Source organism: Capsella rubella, unplaced genomic scaffold (assembly GCF_000375325.1).
Source record: "Capsella rubella cultivar Monte Gargano unplaced genomic scaffold, Caprub1_0 scaffold_1, whole genome shotgun sequence".
NCBI classification, from domain to species: Eukaryota; Viridiplantae; Streptophyta; class Magnoliopsida; order Brassicales; family Brassicaceae; genus Capsella; species Capsella rubella.
Window position 1 is genome coordinate 17,462,115 of NW_006238923.1, and position 17,926 is coordinate 17,480,040.

At 36.1% G+C, this 17,926-nt stretch overlaps 5 protein-coding genes across 9 annotated transcripts; 1 reads left to right on the forward strand and 4 right to left on the reverse strand.

The window, feature by feature from the left end:
* Window positions 1-31: 31 nt before the first annotated feature.
* On the reverse strand, window positions 32-2,497 carry LOC17897137 (ubiquitin thioesterase OTU1). Of its 5 annotated transcripts, none has more exons than XM_006303291.2 (9): window positions 2,408-2,497; window positions 1,747-1,830; window positions 1,611-1,656; window positions 1,200-1,308; window positions 907-998; window positions 765-827; window positions 562-680; window positions 398-473; window positions 32-299 (listed from the first exon to the last, which is right to left on the reverse strand). In XM_006303291.2, exons 2-9 carry the CDS (start codon window positions 1,809-1,811, stop codon window positions 243-245), a joined length of 627 nt encoding a protein of 208 aa, XP_006303353.1. In that variant the 5' UTR covers window positions 1,812-1,830; window positions 2,408-2,497; the 3' UTR covers window positions 32-242. The 5 variants fall into 5 exon arrangements, with proteins under 5 accessions (XP_006303353.1, XP_023644607.1, XP_023644608.1 ...); XM_023788839.1 differs by lacking the exon at window positions 2,408-2,497 and adding an exon at window positions 2,185-2,293; XM_023788840.1 differs by lacking the exon at window positions 2,408-2,497 and adding an exon at window positions 2,106-2,201.
* A 2,438-nt stretch (window positions 2,498-4,935) lies between these two features.
* LOC17899587 (AP2/ERF and B3 domain-containing transcription factor At1g50680) lies at window positions 4,936-6,078 on the reverse strand. The gene has a single exon (XM_006305927.2). It carries the CDS (start codon window positions 6,016-6,018, stop codon window positions 4,936-4,938), a length of 1,083 nt encoding a protein of 360 aa, XP_006305989.2. The 5' UTR covers window positions 6,019-6,078.
* Window positions 6,079-8,587: 2,509 nt separating this feature from the next.
* LOC17899747 (calcium-dependent protein kinase 33) lies at window positions 8,588-11,329 on the forward strand. Its single transcript, XM_006303908.2, has 8 exons — window positions 8,588-9,629; window positions 9,718-9,861; window positions 9,962-10,114; window positions 10,195-10,310; window positions 10,396-10,563; window positions 10,643-10,770; window positions 10,862-10,961; window positions 11,048-11,329. The coding sequence occupies exons 1-8, from the start codon at window positions 8,951-8,953 to the stop codon at window positions 11,120-11,122; spliced, it is 1,563 nt and encodes a 520-aa protein (XP_006303970.1). The 5' UTR covers window positions 8,588-8,950; the 3' UTR covers window positions 11,123-11,329.
* LOC17900426 (AUGMIN subunit 4) lies at window positions 11,264-14,312 on the reverse strand. Its single transcript, XM_006305782.2, has 12 exons — window positions 14,060-14,312; window positions 13,910-13,957; window positions 13,290-13,748; window positions 13,029-13,125; window positions 12,846-12,891; window positions 12,480-12,573; window positions 12,219-12,290; window positions 12,085-12,143; window positions 11,932-12,000; window positions 11,788-11,839; window positions 11,601-11,678; window positions 11,264-11,497 (listed from the first exon to the last, which is right to left on the reverse strand). Exons 1-12 carry the CDS (start codon window positions 14,192-14,194, stop codon window positions 11,435-11,437), a joined length of 1,272 nt encoding a protein of 423 aa, XP_006305844.1. The 5' UTR covers window positions 14,195-14,312; the 3' UTR covers window positions 11,264-11,434.
* A 1,618-nt stretch (window positions 14,313-15,930) lies between these two features.
* Window positions 15,931-16,430, reverse strand: LOC17899867 (stigma-specific STIG1-like protein 3). Its single transcript, XM_006304423.2, has one exon. It carries the CDS (start codon window positions 16,428-16,430, stop codon window positions 15,966-15,968), a length of 465 nt encoding a protein of 154 aa, XP_006304485.1. The 3' UTR covers window positions 15,931-15,965.
* Window positions 16,431-17,926: the final 1,496 nt, after the last annotated feature.

Below are 17,926 nucleotides of genomic sequence, written 5' to 3' on the forward strand. Positions count from 1 at the left end.
ATCATGTAAAGATTTAAGAAAGCAACAGAAGTATATAGTAAAAGTATAGTCGGAATTTTCATTTTAAACCCAAAGGCAAATGACGACAACGTAAGATAATTGCACAACAGACTGAAGTTTGAATTGTTGACAACAGAAAAAACTAAACTAAGCACAGCTTATCATTTTTTCTCATTTTGTTTGGTAATATACTTATATCCCTTTCTTGGAATTGTGTGAAAGAATCAATTCCAATCATTCTCTTATTTGTATTCTTGAAAGTTAACATGACCAGTTGCTTGAGCATGCTCCACAGCTTCCTGTTACAATTTCAATCATATGTTCCACAGTCAAGTTCTATGATTTAATAAATAAAGCACACCAAATGAAGTACTCAACGAGAGACAAAGCAAATGACCTTTTGTCCAATGACTCCAATTTGGCATACACCACAACGCAGAGTGAAGTTTGCAGTATCTGTGTAACTCCTTTTACTGAAACAAATAAACCAAATCACAGGGTTTATTCTTGTTTGCTTAAGCCACATTAAACAAAACTATGTTTAACACTTGTATATATTACCTTTGTTGGTCTTTTACTAGATTTAGAACAAGCCCTTCGACTGACCCAATGGATCTATCTTTACCAACTGGAAAGATAGTCATATCGAAATCTTCCTCGGCTCCTTCAAATGGAGACAGCTGAAAATTGCATCAAGGAAGAACTTGAGCCATCAGTTTGGTTCTCTCAAGTTACATTTTCCATGGAGAAATATATTAACTTACAGCGAGGGCATCATAGTGAAGACCGTCATAGATCAGCATAACTCGTTCGCTGTAGTTTCTTGTCTGCGAAAAGGAAGCTACTGTTTAATACTTTTGATTTTTTTGTTTCTTTCAGAAGTTGTATGCTTAGTTTTGATGATACCTGTCCGTACAGGTCACATCGACTAGTCTGAATATCATAAGCTGCAATTTCTCGACCATAATAATCTGCTAATATAGAAAGCTCAATTGCACCTATACAGCAGAAAACAGAAAGACACTTATCAATACACAATGATGAACCCTAGAATCAAAAGCACAAATATTAGCCATGAAAGATCATGAACACGAGACATTTACTGACATATTTTATCTCGTCTGATTTACATAACTAAGTTCAGTTGAAAACTACACTGAAGAAATTATAGAGATACTGAACAAATTAGGCAAAGATACCTCCCCACTTCTCCGGATTGAGAATCCAAGCACAATATTCTTCATTTTGCTTCGCTAGAAATGCTTCGTTATATTTCTCCTTGTTGCTTGCAACTGCAGCTGCTATCACCTTAGCAAAACAGTACCCAACTAATGTCTCAGAATTATTTTGGAAAATGCACTAAGCGGTTACTTGCAATACTCAAGTCATGCGGGAACATTCTTTTCCATAAACCTACCCCAAGTATTACTACTTTCAGATTGTCAGGAATTAAATATTAACCATATCGAGATTAACTAAAGAACGGTATCAGTAACCTCTAAGCTTAAATATTTTATGAAGCTAATGACTAAAAAGTAAAAGAAGCTAAACATAGAATGCAGCTGAACTAACTTTAACAAATCAAAGAAGCTAAAGATAGATGAACAAACCTGTCTCAGCTCAGGAGCTTTCTTTTTGTCCTTGTCCATGACATAACTGTAAAGGAGAAATTTCAAAGATCAAATAAACACAAGCCTCAAAAGGCATTAACTACAAACATCTTCCTGACTCAAAAGAGCTAATTACCCGATTGCGTTGAAGAGACAACTGTTGTCAGATGGTATAACTCTTCTCACAATGATTCCTTCCATGCTAACAATCTCAAACTATCTGCATTCCAAAAGACATTTTTTTCATATTTCCCAATCTTAAGCTATTGCATTTAACCAATAAACATATCTAGAGAAACAGAAAACAAGATCTTTACATAAGGAAGAGACGTAATTGGATTACATAAAGACATGAAAACAAGCTAGTAAAGACGAGAATGAAGAGTCTTGATCCGATCTAACAAAGCACCATACTTTATGAACAAAAAAGGAAAAACTCAGAACGATTGCAACCAAATCAGATCCATAAATCCCAAGAAAGAACCCAACCCTTACCCAATCAAAGCAAGAATACTACAAAAAGCCTAGGAATTTCGAAACTTTGAAGATATAAAGTTCTGATTTTTGAGAATACCCAGAAGAATATTAACACCAAACGCAATGAAAGCACCAAAAAAAAGTTGGGTTCTTGGAAGAAGAAAGAAGTAAAATCCAGAGAGATCTTTAGAAAGGAATGATATTTAATAGAAAAATGGATGGATGCACCGAAAGCAGCAGAAGAAGAAGCATAAACACGTGACGTGTTGAGCATTTGATAAAGTTAGTTCGATAAAGAAACGAAGGAAGGAAGAACTCACCGGTTGGGCAAAAAGATGTGATTCTGAGAACTGAAAAACAATGAAAGATGAAAATTTTGAGACGTTTGATTTTGGTTTTGGTGGTGCGTCTCGACTCGCCCATTATAAAAAGCGAATTACTAGATTTATTTATTTATTTTACTGCTCAGGTTACGGCGTCATCCTCCTCCTCACGGAAGACAACGGAACCAAGATTAATCATTTTCATTTTTCTTTTTCATTTTTTTTTGTTCTTTAAAACCAAAACACCAAAAAGAGCTACTTAATTTAGAGAAAGTTATCTACCGATTCAGTTTTTAAATTTTAAATTACTGAGTTTGGACTTTGGAGAGAATTCTTTTAAGAATTTTGAAGATTTCTACTGTTTTTTTTCTTTTTTTGCGTTACCAAAAAATTACAAAGGCAAATGCATATAAAGATAGCACAATAACCATATCCAAATTGTCCCAAACCGGGAACAATGCCCGGTACATTTAAACAACCTCCTAAACCAGAATCTTCTGACTAAACTAGAAGCATTCAGATCAGAGCAATACCAGCTACAAATGCGTACCCACTTAGTAACCTGTTTCTTTAAAGAAACATGTTTTGTTTCAATTTTCATAGCTTGGTGGTGAAAAGTAGGGTGTTCGTTCAGTTCACACTCCCGCAGTGGTCAGTAAAATCTGAAACGTACAATCTTTTATTCTTCAAATTCTTAAGAGCATCATTATAATGAGCTCAGATGATGGATCAGTCGGATAGACATGTTGAAGGCAAGCCTCACATATGATCATATCTTAGTCCTTGCAATCTTTTGAATGTACTTTCTTGACCGTCTCATCCGGAATAAACTTTCATCTCTGCAACAACACTCTCCCAAATATGCAGATGGTCTTCAAGTTTGGTTTAGCACTCGTTCTTAGTTAATTTTTTTTTTAGCTGTTGTTTAATTTCTTTCAAAACAAGGATGCATCTGATGTAAAAAGGACTTTTTTTTTGGGCTGAATATATTTTTACATTCATTCAAAAAAAAATATATATATATTTTGAATGTAATATTGTAACGTGTATAAATATTTGTCAAAAACCCCACTTTGTTTACTTATAGGTCCATAACAGTATGTGATGATACTTGTGGACTTGGAAAAGAAGAAGAAAACTAGAGAAGGCTTTACAGCAACTAGAACAATGGCAAGAAACAAACACAAGGAAACATAAACCATGTCGATTGATAAAAATCTGTCGTTATAATTAGCTGATAAATAGAAACGTAAGGATGATGATGATTGTGACTAGCATAAGCAAATCAGAAACCGTCTCTTGCTTTCCTTTTGCGAGGTTGGTTGATTTGCACTAAACTTGGGTGATATGGAGAGCACACAAGTGGTGGACAATAAATTTGTCCAGGACTATATCCGGGATAGTGTATCCCTTCAATGACTTTGGGAGCTTCTCCAAGACTCACAGTTTTAAAGTAGCCATCGTCTCCAATGATAAAAGCTGTGTGGTCCGGCTGGTCCCTAGGGGTCTCGGTGCATCTACATCGAAAACCACAGCGACTCTCTCTTCCTCGTTAATGAAGAAGCTCCCATACTCCTTTTCAAACCGAACAGCGAGGAATGGGAGGAAACCAGTGGGTACTGGTCTCATATCAACTTCTAAAAACTTGCTCCAGGACACAGCATTGGGCTCAACCTTGGTCGTAACCCAAATCTCCAATAGGTCACCCGTCTTATCGGAACCTTGCTCAGTATCTTCTCCCCAACCACTTCCTCTGGAAGATCGCATATCCTCTTCTTACTCATTCTTCCAAACAACTTTACTTTACACAAAAGAAATAGCTAGGGCTAGGGCTTCCTCTCCAACTTTATTATATATTAAAAAAAAAAGTCAATTGTGCAATTAGAATTTGGCATGTCACATTGTAATTTAAATTTTAATGGATCGGTACCTAAAGATGTTTGTATATACAACCCGAACTCATCAAATCATGGTTAACCTTAGCAGCTCTTGGTTATAGGAATCTATCTGTTTTGTTTTTATTTTTTTTGTGAGTTTCTTTGTTCTGTTTTAATGAGTCTTTAAGTTGATTAATATTGTTGTCTTGTATTGATGATAATTGTAGGAACCAGTCAGTTCAAGATTCTTTTAGTGTATAACAAAGTGCTTATTGTTAACTTCTTAAGAAGGCCCAAACAGAGCAAGGCACAGTTTGTGGTAATTATCTCATGATTTATATATGTTGACCCGTTTAAGTTAGTGGTCTAGTTATATTATTAACCTGCACTATGTAGAGAAAGACAAGTCGCTTACTTATTATTGTTCCTCTTTTACGTGTATCTGGTTTTGTTCTTTAGGCTAACTTCAACTTAAACGTATGACAGAGTAAATAAACAATTGGGGGGAGGTGACCTAATTGGGATACAAATCTCAATCTTCTTGTCTTACTCTTTTGTTTCCTACTGAATCAGTATTGTATTATATTAGTTACTAAAGCGTTGCAGTTCAACAGAATACAAGATGAAGAAAGAAACCTCTTAAATTCCCTAAGAACATTGGATCTTTACACCAAACAGCATAAAGCTTCCTTTGTTCTCCTCTGTTTTGGTTACTTTATCTTCTAACTTCGAGCTAACGAAGTTTTCTGTTTTCCTTCTTTCCTCTGAACTGCCATGAGCCGTCATGTTTACTTTCTCAGGGACAACGGAGCCGTTGTCTGAAAAGTAATGAACATCAATCATCAAGAAGTTATTGCTTTGACCTTCTAATGTCTTAACGTTGTTGGGGACATCGCAAGTGTAAAAGATGATAACATCCTTCTCCTTGAGATTCCTCTCCTTGACGAAACTGTTCCAACCTCTGGTGAAGACAAAGCTCTGGCTACTTTTCCAGTAACAATACCTAAACTTCCATTGTCTCATTGCTCTGTCGTAAAAGACAATCTCCAAATCTTCCACAGCTCCTCCTATCTCGCCTTCTTCTTTCTCGTTTTGATCATCGCTTATGGAAGGCATATACTTCACTGCATACTTCTTAGGTATCACAAGCCTATTCAGTTTCCCTACATCGCTCGGTGTCAACTCCTTCTGAAACAGCTGCGTGCAAGAAAAACACTTGTCTGATTCTTGATCTACTTCTCCTCTCACTTGTTTTGATCCGTCGACGATGTTGATACTCGCGACGATCTGAGATCGGATTCTGAGAAAATCTCTGAACTTGTGCTGGTAAGAACCGTCCCTGATCATGTTCAGGACAGATTCTACTTCGTAGCAATCTTGGAAGTCCGGTTCGTGGACGGTGATATCAGACAAAGGGAAGTTCCGGTGAGCGTTGGCATCGAATCTCCGGAGTTTGATGGATGCACTGTCGTAAGCCGTGGCGGCTTCAGCAGCGGATTTAAAAGTTCCAAGCCAAATCCTTTTGTGGTCTGCGTAGATCTGAGCACCCCAGTGACCGTTCTGCTGCTGAACCACTCCTTTGTACTTGACATTGCCTGAGACGGCAACCGTCTTTATCGCAGACGCAACCACTAGGGCTTGTTCTGGTTCGTCACTAAGTCTCATTCGTTTCTTGAGAGGCAAGAATGTCTCCGTAATTGTATTTGCGTCGTCGTTTATTATTGAAAACATTAGAAGAGAGAAATCAGAAGCGAAACAAAACTATGAAGAAACAATGAGGAACAGAGTAAGATTTTTATAAAGAGAGTAAATCGTCGGCGAATCAATGTTATGTTTCTCTTAATGTTGTTGAGTATTTATCAAGTTTAAATTTTCCGTTTTTAATTGCTTTTTTCCTATAAATTAAGATTTATGGAAAATATGGATTTACTAATTTTCCATTTTTGGTCGGTTCATTAACTTTTTTTGATATATCTGATGATTGTGTATATAAAAAAAAAAAGGAAATACGTGATGACTAAAGAGACAAAGGAAAAATATCAAGTAATTTAATTAGGGTTTTATTATGTTTACCCTAATTTAATCATTAACCAAAAAAAAACGTGTCTCATCTCATGTGGTTGACTTTCATTTTCTTCCCTTTTATTTGTTTATTGTTTTCTAATTGGTTCTTCCAATTAAGGCAACAATATTTTTTTTATGTAAAATTTTTAGCGAGTTTTGATTTTTGAGAAAGGAAAATTGCAAAAAAGACAGGTAACAAAGTTACACAAAAAATGTTAGTTTCGTAGCCGATATTAACAAATACAATGATGACAAAGTTTGCAATTTGTTAAATAATCTCTTGTTATTTATGAGCACATACAACCTTCGGTGAAAGATTTGGTTTGCTTCCAAATAAAAGAGTAGACCATTATCATAATTAGGGTTTTTTAACATCATCAAGTGGAGTCTCTCTCTCTCTCTGCCTTGGTTATGGAACCCCAAGTCGTCGTCGATAATTAATTAAGCTCTGGAATATATTGTTCTAGTCTCATTCTCTTCTTCTCCTTACCTTTCTATCGAGTCTCCATTATATGACACTACTAGGGATGTTAAAAAGGGCTGAACTCTCCAGGGTTAGCCCTGGTTCGTTTTATTATTTTTAGCCCGTGGCCCTGATTTTTAGTTATCAAAACGAACGAGCTTGAACAGGGCCGGGATTGAGAACGAACGGGTTAAAAAAATACTGGCCCTTTGTAAAAACAAAACTTACGATTTTTAAAAAGAACAGATTTATTTTTTGTAAATGACGTCGTTTCACCTGGAACTCTTCTTCCTCCTCAGTAATGAATCGGTCTGGAAATAAAAAAATTTTAAACCCAAAGGATAACACGATCCTATTACAGATCTGGTTCAATTTATATTGGCTTGAAGACATTATTAGAAATCGATTAATTCTACTAGACTGGTTTTAGTGGATTTCAAACTTTTACATTTTTTTTTTGGCTCGAACTTTTCCAAAAAAAAAACCAATCTGTAAAAAAAAGTTAAGAACCCAAACCTAAACAGTACCAAAGCTTGAGCACTCCTTCCTCGCCCGTCTACAAATCAGGTTTTTTTGTTTTTTTTAATAATCTACATATCAAATTTAACGACTTTTAAGTTTTAATATTGTCATTTGTCTAAAATTAATTTCCATTAAAAAAACAATAAAACAATCCATAAATAAGATATGTAGATCATGTCCAGCAGCTAAAGTCCATTACGGCCCATTATAGTCCAGCAGCTAGACAAGTTTAAAACATATGTGTTGGCGGGCTAGGGCTTGGCGGGTTTAAACCCTTTTATGTAAAGTTTGGCGGGTTCTAAGCAGATCAGGGCTCGTATAGGGCCGAGTTTTCTCATTACAGGGCCGGGCTGGGTTAGAAAAACCTTTTTAACATCCCTAGACACTACTAACCCCTTCCTCTATATATATATATTCCTTTTAAGTAACGATGTGGTTGTGAACGAACCATCAAGGCATATACAGTATGTATGTATCTTTAGCTGTCATTGATATCAGTTTTGGAGTAAAAGTTGTTTTGGAGTAAAAGTTCTGGAGAGCAAGTAGGTAAAGGCTGAATCTTTGCACGAATCTCCCATTCTGTTTACAGTTCTTCTAATTAACTAAGGATCAGAAACCAAGGGAAACTTCATGGATTGATCATTTACTGTACCTCTCATTTTGGTTTAGTTTTCAAGTATGCATAAGATTTGTTAAGTTCTCTGTTTCAGCAAGTCATTTACTTGACTCATATTTGTTAATATGGTATTTTGCAGCAGTGTTGGTGCATCTATAACTTGACTGATACTTGACCGTGATTACTTTTTCTTTTCTTTTTAATTCGCCAAGAAATAACGTGGTTCTTATTTTAAACTAGTGTGCTTTGAATTGGTAATTACGACAATAATACTTTCTGTCATCTATTATGACTCATGTCCACGAAACTGTCTGACCAAACCAAAATTTATTTACGAAGCTAAAAGTCACTTTTTTGCTGTCTCAAGTCTAAAGCATGAGTAGATAGATAGGTAAAAGGATGAAAGCCGTTAATTAATGTTTTTTAAAAGTAAAACCAAATAAGTTTTAATCGATCATCATTTCACCTTCATCGTTTACTTACTGCTTCACATGGAAACAATTGAAACTTGAGAGAAAGTTCATATATATTATAAAAGACAGGAGGAAAAAATCGATAAAATCAAAGCAGAAACAGTTGACTTGTCTTAATAAATTTGATGTCAAACCAACTAACTAAACTCCACAGACCACAGCTGCCCAAAAAGCCGACCTTTTAGGGACCCCTCCACTACTTTCTTCTTCTTCCCAAACTTTTCATGGATTCTTCTTCTGCAATTCAACTTCCCAAATGATCAAAATAATTGTTCTAAAATCTCTTAAGCACACATCACTGCTTGATGAAACAAGTTCGTTGTCTGTTTTAGTTACTGAGTTGATTTGATTGATACTCCCTCTTCTTCTAGTTTAATAAACCGACCAAAAAAAATCAAACCTTTTGCATATTTCTCTGTTTTATTTTCTTGATTCTCTGCAAATTTTTAAGCGAAAGTTTCCATCTTTAGTCTCTGGGTCGTGATCTTTTGAGCTAATCTAAGCTAAAGCAGAGACGAGAAAGCCATGGGAAATTGCTTAGCCAAGAAATACGGAGTGGTGATGAAACCACAACAAAATGGTGAGATCGAGAACAGAGGAAGGAGTAACCACCAAGATCCGCCTGAGAAACCCACCGGAACGAATCAACCTCCGCCGTGGCGTAATCCGCCGAAGAAACACAGTGGTGGTAGTGGTGCTTCTATACTCGAGAAACCGTACGAAGACGTGAAACTGTTGTACACGCTGAGCAGAGAACTGGGTCGAGGCCAATTCGGAGTAACGTATCTGTGCACAGAGAAGTCGACGGGGAAGAGATTCGCTTGCAAGTCGATTTCGAAGAAGAAACTGGTGACCAAAGCTGACAAAGAGGATATGAGGAGAGAGATTCAGATCATGCAGCACTTGAGTGGACAGCCTAACATTGTTGAGTTCAAAGGAGCTTATGAAGACGAGAAAGCTGTGAATTTGGTGATGGAGCTTTGTGCTGGTGGCGAATTGTTCGATCGGATTCTAGCAAAAGGACATTACAGTGAGAGAGCAGCTGCTTCTGTTTGTAGACAGATTGTGAATGTTGTCAACATTTGTCACTTCATGGGTGTGATGCATAGAGACTTAAAGCCTGAGAATTTCTTGTTATCTAGCAAAGATGAGAAGGCCCTTATCAAAGCCACTGATTTTGGATTATCAGTCTTTATTGAAGAAGGTATATTGCATCTCTTGTTTTGAACTCTACTGTAATGTCTTTGGAATTGGTTTTTGTTGTATCATTCAAGATGGGTTTGTTTTTGTAGGGAGAGTGTATAAAGATATAGTTGGTAGTGCATATTACGTCGCTCCTGAAGTTTTGAAGCGTAGATACGGTAAAGAAATCGATATATGGAGTGCTGGGATTATACTCTACATTCTACTTAGCGGCGTACCTCCATTTTGGGCTGGTAATCCGATATTGTTATCGTCTTTTAGTTTCATATATTTGAGAAGAGTGTGGTTGGTGATGTATATGATGAGTATGGTTTGTTGGCTTTGGGAGTGTAGAAACGGAGAAAGGGATATTTGATGCTATATTGGAAGGTGAAATCGACTTTGATACCCAACCTTGGCCTTCAATTTCCAGTAGTGCTAAGGATTTGGTACGTAAAATGTTGACTCAGGATCCAAAAAGACGGATTTCTGCTGCTGAAGTTCTTGGTAAGTAAATGATAACTTCTTCTTCTTCTTGTTATACTTACTTGAATGTTGACAATGTGGTTGGTTTACCTTGTTTGCAGAGCATCCATGGCTAAGAGAAGGTGGAGAAGCATCGGATAAACCTATTGATAGTGCTGTTCTCTCAAGGATGAAACAATTTAGAGTGATGAATAAACTAAAGAAACTTGCTTTAAAGGTTATTAGATCAAAAGATTTGACGCATTGTTGCTAAATTCGACAGTCCTTTGTGCTTTTCGTCTTACTGTTTAGATTTGGAACAGGTGATTGCGGAGAATATTGACACGGAAGAAATACAAGGCTTGAAGGCGATGTTTGCTAATATAGATACAGACAATAGTGGTACAATCACATATGAAGAATTGAAAGAAGGATTAGCCAAGTTGGGATCAAAACTCACTGAGGCCGAAGTGAAACAGCTCATGGATGCTGTAAGTTTGGATTAAGACAAGTTATTACATTTCCTTGAATGTTTTTGTAAAAGCTCATATTCGAGTTTTTGTAATTCAGGCTGATGTTGATGGAAACGGGTCGATAGATTACATTGAGTTTATTACCGCAACGATGCATAGACATAGGCTTGAAAGTAATGAAAACCTCTACAAAGCCTTCCAACATTTTGACAAAGATGGGAGTGGGTGAGTGATCTTTATGTGTTTTTGATACGAACAGTAAATATATTTGTAAGGATGATGGATGAGACTTTATTGTTGGAATTGTGTTTGGTAGATACATTACGATAGACGAGCTAGAGGCTGCTTTGAAGGAATATGGAATAGGAGATGATGCTACAATCAAAGAGATTTTGTCTGATGTCGACTCCGATAATGTAAAGCCAAAAAAAAAAGTTCTTCTCCCTTAAAAACGTTTTTGTTTTCAATCCCTGACCTTTAATTTTCTTTCTTGTTGTTACAGGACGGTAAAATCAACTATGAAGAGTTTTGTGCTATGATGCGAAGTGGGAATCCACAACAACCAAGACTGTTCTAATGCATTTTATTTGTTTTCTATGTCGGAATCTAAGCCAAAAAGACAAAGAGTTGTATTATTGTTGTTCAGGCAAATTTAGGGAGGCCTTTTCGTTGGAAAAATAAGATTGGTTTCATTTCTTTTAAGGTTTTGTTTTCGTACTGTTAAACTGGTTATCTCATTTGTTTTTTAAAAGTACTGTATATATAACAAAGGAATATAACACAATGTAAAGTATATTACAAGTAGTGGATCACATAACTGGATGTGATCTTTCTGGTAGATCAGATTTGCTAATATGTCACAACTCACAAGTGTTAACAAGTCTAGTGCTCAGTCATGAGACTTGAGGTCCATTTCTACTTGATGAATGGTCCACTGCATATTTTCCAGTTTCTGCAAAATGATGAAAGCTCTCATCATCATTTGTGTTATTAGATTCTCACAAGTCAAATTAAACCCAAAAGGTGCAATGACGTAATTGATGGCTTGCTTGTACCTTAACAATGTCATGGTATTGTCTGGCAATTGTATCAAAATGTGGATCCACTCCTTGATATTCTCTAAGCCGTGTGACCTGTGTGTCATTTTGCAGGTTCGATTAATTAAACGGGAGTAAGATGCCAATGAAGACAGAAAAACAGGGTTTATAGCTAAGCAATGGAAGAGATTATAAAGACACAAACCGCTTTGTTGTATGCAGCTGAAGCTTCCTCAGTAGCCTCGACTAAATAATTCCTAAAATTACAATAAGGGTTGGAGGTGAGAGATGGGGTAATGGGTTCACCAGATAAATGGCAAGAAACATGTCTGGACGTAGATTTCCGCACCTGATGTTGTGGAGAGCTGATATGGAGTCAGGGGTGTATGTCTCAAGGAGGAGAACATTTTCTAAAACCCTTCAAGTAGAGAAAAATAAGATATTTTAACTACCGCAGTAGCCTGAATTTTGGATCGTAAACAGTAAAGAATGAGATGATTACCTTAATTTTGCATTCATGGTCTCACACCTTTTACACAGCCAAGTCTTCTGCATCTCATTCTGTAACAATATATAGAGTAAGCTAAATGTGAACAGGCAGCAATTAAATCATTTGGGAAACAATGAAACCCTTACATATTTGTGTTGATGTTCTAACTTCAGATCCTTTACAAGCTTTATAAGCACACCGAGTATTTGTTCGAGGACCTAGTTCAGAGTAAAAACGAACAGTCATCAGAACTTAGCATTAAGGGCTAAGAAGGATACTTCACAGGCAGTAGCTTTGAATTACATGTAGAAACTTATCTATATAAAATATTTAGAAAAATATCATGCAACAGCCCGGTAATTAGATTTCCGTTTTCGCAAAATACAATGAGTTTTCTTCTCACTTACATTGTAATATTCTGCAAACTTTCTGTCAGCCGAGTAGAGGTCTTCTCGTAGAGCTGCTTCATCTCTTTCAATCTCCTCAATTATAAACTTAACCCTGGAAATGCAAGAAAACATTGTCACTGATTGAGGCTGGAGAGCATGAGAAGATGGCTAAGTGTGAGAAAGTCATCTGCTCCTTCAAGGCTTCTGGATATATTTTTCAGAGAAACAGAATGCCTATCACTAACATAAATTTATATCAAATTATCAAAATATATATATCCCTAGAAAGGCCAGTTGCCATTAGTCTTAACTAAAACCATAAGGTAATCAAGTTTTTCTTTTAGATGTGTTTAGCCATAGTCTAAACATAGTGATAAAGCTAACCTTTCTGGTAGCCTAGCACTTGAATTTCGATTTCCTGTGGATGAATCTGTCATATAATATAGAGAATAAGAAAAATCTGGCCACTATCTGCAGACAACTTAACATTAAACTGGACAGGAACAAATGAATTTGGATAAGGAACGAAAGAGCTCTTTCTCAGTCTGCTAGTAATGAAGATCTTACCGGTGTCATCAACAATGGCATCAGCCAACTTATCACATTTGTCCTTCAATCGACCTTCTATCTCACGGGCAAGAAACATTTGGTAGTCAGCCATGTCCTAGCAAATTTATTAAAAAGAAAAAGAAAAAAATTAGATACCCAAAGATATCCATAACCAATCTTTCATAAGAATTGGTGCACAACTATTTTTGCAATCAGCAGATAAAGGCATAATACAGTTATAAAGAGACCAATACGAGGCACAGTAGGATCTCACATTACCATGGAAATAGTATTTTGGAGCTGAACATAGGATAAATAAGCAGGAGTTATTCCAAGAAAGCGATTAGGCACACCACCAACTACGTCAGTATCAACAGCACTAAGACTAGTCCCACCAGCAACACTGTTTGCAGAGCTATTCAAATAGTTGACGGAGTTAGAAGTGGAGCTAATCGTGAAACTCGTGGTTGCACTATCAAGAGAGCTTCTTGATAGTATACTCCATTTTTCAATTTCTTCTTCGTGAATTTCACCATCATCTGAAATAAGAGGTAGTCTCAGTTTCTGAGCGGCCTCAGCAACCACCAATCTATGCTCTAGAGTCTCATAAACCTGGGGAGAATTCTTCAATCCAAGTTGAGGGTATAGACCCTGAACATCACGTATCCCTCCATGGTTAGCCACTGAAATAGCTTGCTGATATTCTTCTACCATAGCTACAGCTTCACAATAGATAGCCTACCAGTTGTAAACACACAGATAACAAAAGTGAGTTCCTTAAATTCCCAATCTTGTAAGCTAATAAACCTACAAAATACTAAACCCTAACTCAAATCCTGAAATTGAATTAAACCCAGAAACAAAAATGAAGGCAAAGGAGAAGAGAATAAGAGTGTTACCATAGCTTCCAAGTACCGTAGTCTCTCCCGAGACATCTCCTCTCTCGCCTGCAATGTCAGATACAAATAACTTTTGAGTCTTGAAAGAAAATAATCAGGAGATTGGGTAAACAAAATCTGAACCCAATCCTCGTAAGAGAGAGAGATTACGAGTTGAAGATCGGAGTAGGCGGATTTGGTAACAAGAGATCCATCGGGAGCTAAGCAGTGACGCTCTAACTGATCGATCAATTGATTGACATCCGCCGGCAGATTCTGAGCAGCGCCTTGCAGTGCCTTCACCATTGATAAATAAGGCGGTGTCGTGTGGTGTTTCCGGTGAGAGATCTGATTCGATCTATCTATCCTTTGCCGCGACAGTTGATTCAAAAAAATATAATCTCGGCTCGGGCGCTCGATTGTGAAGTCTCACTTAATTTATTAAATCTTTTCTTAAGATAAAATTTGATTAAATCGTTAAAACTTCAAGATGAGAGAATGTGCAACCATTTTAATCTTCTTGAAAATAAATAAAAATTGCTAAAGTAACTCTTAGTTTAAGCAAATTTATCAATCAAACCAATCAGAAGAATTGGTTTTATAAACATAACATATTTTGAAATAAAATCTGTTGTTAAAAAAGATTAATAAAGCCAATTAAACTAGATTTAATTCGAATGGTTTAGAACAACATGATAGTTCTAGTTTTGGACTGAAACAAAAGGTTTAGAACAACATGATAGTTCCAATGGCTTCTAAATTCTAGTCATTAGTGGTCAGAGAAATAGGATCATCGATACTACACAAAGATAATGAATTAGCTTCCAAAGGAAGAAGCTGTATTTTAAAAGACATCCAAGGGTCTGACCAAATTCTAATAGACGAACTATTTTCCACACTCCAACAAAATGGATGCCTTAATTGAATAGAAGAACCTTTCTCCACACTTATACGGAGGACTTCCAAGACTAATTGTATGTCGTAACAATGTGTTTGTAATTTGTAATTTATCCGAGAAGGACAACAAAAACGTCATTGATTCATCTTGTTATGCAGCTTTATTGTTTGGTCGAGCGGATGGACCGAAAACTTGGTTTAGTTACTATGTTATGCTTTTATGTTGTTATCTTTTCTACCATAGATACATGTGTAAAAGTTTCTAATCTTTTGATTATTATAAACTGTTTTTTAGTTCTCAATAAAATATTTACAATTTAGTAAACAAAACAAAACTATAGAGGTAACTCTCGTTTATGTGTCCAAAGCAAAGCTTGTGAAGCTCTACATAAAATACTGTTTGACTTAATTGAGATCTAGGCAAGTTTAGGATCTAGCGATATTAACTTCGAATACTACAATTTTACTTTCTCTGATTCTATATCTGTTTCTTGTATCGTGTCATTTGCTTGCTGTCGATTTTGTGAGCTTATTAAGCATTTTGCATGTGTTGTTTTTGATACCCGCGCGCCTTGCCCGATATTAATCCATTCGTAATTCTAATAATCAATTCTTGTCCCAAAAAGATTTACTTCATGATCTTCACTAACTCCATGCATTGCTTACGCAATTAGTTAGTATTTTCTTAGCATCCAGTATTATGCTAATCAGTTTAAGATTAAATAATTATATTATCATATCACAGGAGGCAATGAAACACATAAAAATAAATTATAAAATGAAAATTTACCAGAGGCCTATTTGGTTTTTAACTAGCAAAGGGACTTAATTGAGTAATGAGTACCACAACTCATTTGGTTATCAAATATCCCTTGAAGAGAGGTTTGGTCCTAAGTCCCAATACGGTATGAAATGTTTATTCGACGTGGACTACAACCTAGTTCGACGTATAAACCACCAACAATTAACAGTGATTTATGTTTCCATTTCTTTGAACATTTTCGTGATATCAAACCCAAATCACAAAAAAAATATAAAAAATAAACCTATCCGTATCAAATTCTTGATTCAAATTTCTGAATCAAAATCAACAAACCCAAATAATAACGTGATATTATAACATCATATTGGAGCACTAATAAAAATACCAAAGTTGAATATAGAAAACTAATAACGTATATCACGCGTAATTACACAACCCATAGACACAAAACTCACCAACCAAACAACTACGGTTACACTCTCCACAATGCCTCTTATCATAAGCTAAGTAAACGCACTCTCCTCTACAACAAGTCTGCGAGAACTTGCATTGGTTCTTGCATGCGCCGCAGTTATCATTGTCGTACGCCACATCAACACATTTGTTGCTACAACACGACATTGTTGAGTTGTTGTATGTTCCTTGACTCTTGCATATCTCCTCGTCCTTATTGCAATGATCCGCAGCGTTAGGGTTACGACCGTTTTTCCCGTTCTGCGCCAAGAAACGGCTCACCCTATGAGGCTTCTTCGTAATGATGAGCGTATGCGTTTCCATATGTGTTTCTGTTTTGTTGTTGTTAACAGACACCGTGGAGACCAGTACGATGATGGTTATGGCGATTGTAAGAGATATTGCAAAGATTATATTCTTAGCCCCCATCACAACTTTTCGTCGTTAGAGAGAGATTCGGGGGGCGTACGTGAAATATGTGTGTATAGCGAAGGAAGTAGAGTTTATATAAAGTTTGACGAGTCGTTCGTTCAATATTGTAGTAGCCATGCATGTGATGGAATAAGGAGTAGAGTACGTTCAAATAATTCTTCATTAATGTTGAATATTTTTTATCACAAAGTCCAAAATATATGTAATTAGTTTTCCAAGAATTTTGACATTTCAAGTTTATATTCAAACAACTATTTTGTTTGGTAGCGTAAGTTTGTGTATTTGTTTAGATCCAATTGTGAACGAAGGAAACAGGAACCATATATGCAAATGTTAAAATCAAAAAGCTATTTGAGTACCCCATATAAATACTCTTATTTGCTCTGATCATCGCTTATAATATTCTCTGTATTGGATCAATAAGAATACACATATGTTATGCTTCTTGGGTTCAAGACTTTCAAGCTTTAACCACATCTTGCTAATGCATTTGACATATAGTAACGAATCACAATACAAACAAATTCATTAAATGAATGATTACATTTTCACATACACGTTCGTCGGAAGATTCTATATATGTTAATACAAGTTATATAACTCACAAGTGAAAGATATATACGGCGATAACACGTATTATGTTAAAGACTCAATTATAATGATGAGAAAATATGTTAAAACTTCTCCGTCGTCTTTGTACCACTTTTCTAATAATACTAGCTAGTGTGATGATGAGAATGTGTGAACAACTTGATCAAAAGTGATATATGCATAAATGTCAAATGAAAAGAATTGGTAAACCGGTTATTAAGGAAGAGCCGGAATGTGACGAGAAAATAAAGGCATGCTGTATGGTGAAGCAACGTTAATCAAATCCCTAATACTAATATATATATAAAGATCGATGGAGACTTTCGTTCCAAGTCTTTGTGCCCTCTCGTACACCGTCGGCCGAATAATAACAATTACATTACATTTTGGCTGAATAATTCTTTTCTCAGTACACAACATCGTGGAAGTATATTTTTCATTAAGTTAATATGATTATATATGATGGGAGATTGACGAGAACTTGCCCACGGTTTTGATTAAAGAAAGCAAAGTGTGAAGGAGTAAGCAATAGAACAGTTACTTGTGAAAGAAACAAACACAAAGAACTTTGATCACCGAATTCACGGATAACCGCTACGTCTCGGGGGAGGACTCTTGCTCCCAACTTTCACTATGATAATGAGGTTACAAACACCACTAACTTGTGATGTTGTCTTTTGGTTTCAGATACAATCTCAAGAAGAACAAAGATCAAAAGACAAAGAACAAAGAGGAGAAAGCTTGCTTGAAACTCCAACGTTCTCTCACTTTCTCTAGAACTCTCTTTTTTTTGCTTGTCTTGTCTCACCTACCTCCACTCACTCTTATTCTCTTACACATTGTAATATATAAGAGAAGCAATGGATCTTTTGTCCTTCTTCCTCATGTCATTTTCGTCGGCC

What these genes read in the sequence shown, in the direction of transcription:
- LOC17897137 (XM_006303291.2), bottom strand. Translation starts at nt 1,811, where the DNA reads ATGGAAGGAATCATTGTGAGAAGAGTTATACCATCTGACAACAGTTGT. An exon ending in AAGCTCCTGAGCTGAGACAG is followed by an intron (nt 1,309 to 1,610) that starts GTTTGTTCATCT and finishes TGTTTTGCTAAG; the next exon opens with GTGATAGCAGCTGCAGTTGC. An exon ending in GATGTGACCTGTACGGACAG is followed by an intron (nt 828 to 906) that starts GTATCATCAAAA and finishes TCCTTTTCGCAG; the next exon opens with ACAAGAAACTACAGCGAACG.
- LOC17899587 (XM_006305927.2), bottom strand. Translation starts at nt 6,018, where the DNA reads ATGTTTTCAATAATAAACGACGACGCAAATACAATTACGGAGACATTC.
- LOC17899747 (XM_006303908.2), top strand. Translation starts at nt 8,951, where the DNA reads ATGGGAAATTGCTTAGCCAAGAAATACGGAGTGGTGATGAAACCACAA. An exon ending in TTCTGCTGCTGAAGTTCTTG is followed by an intron (nt 10,115 to 10,194) that starts GTAAGTAAATGA and finishes CCTTGTTTGCAG; the next exon opens with AGCATCCATGGCTAAGAGAA. An exon ending in CTGATGTCGACTCCGATAAT is followed by an intron (nt 10,962 to 11,047) that starts GTAAAGCCAAAA and finishes TTGTTGTTACAG; the next exon opens with GACGGTAAAATCAACTATGA.
- LOC17900426 (XM_006305782.2), bottom strand. Translation starts at nt 14,194, where the DNA reads ATGGTGAAGGCACTGCAAGGCGCTGCTCAGAATCTGCCGGCGGATGTC. An exon ending in ACCATGAATGCAAAATTAAG is followed by an intron (nt 12,001 to 12,084) that starts GTAATCATCTCA and finishes CTCTACTTGAAG; the next exon opens with GGTTTTAGAAAATGTTCTCC. An exon ending in TCAGCTCTCCACAACATCAG is followed by an intron (nt 11,840 to 11,931) that starts GTGCGGAAATCT and finishes TTGTAATTTTAG; the next exon opens with GAATTATTTAGTCGAGGCTA.
- LOC17899867 (XM_006304423.2), bottom strand. Translation starts at nt 16,430, where the DNA reads ATGGGGGCTAAGAATATAATCTTTGCAATATCTCTTACAATCGCCATA.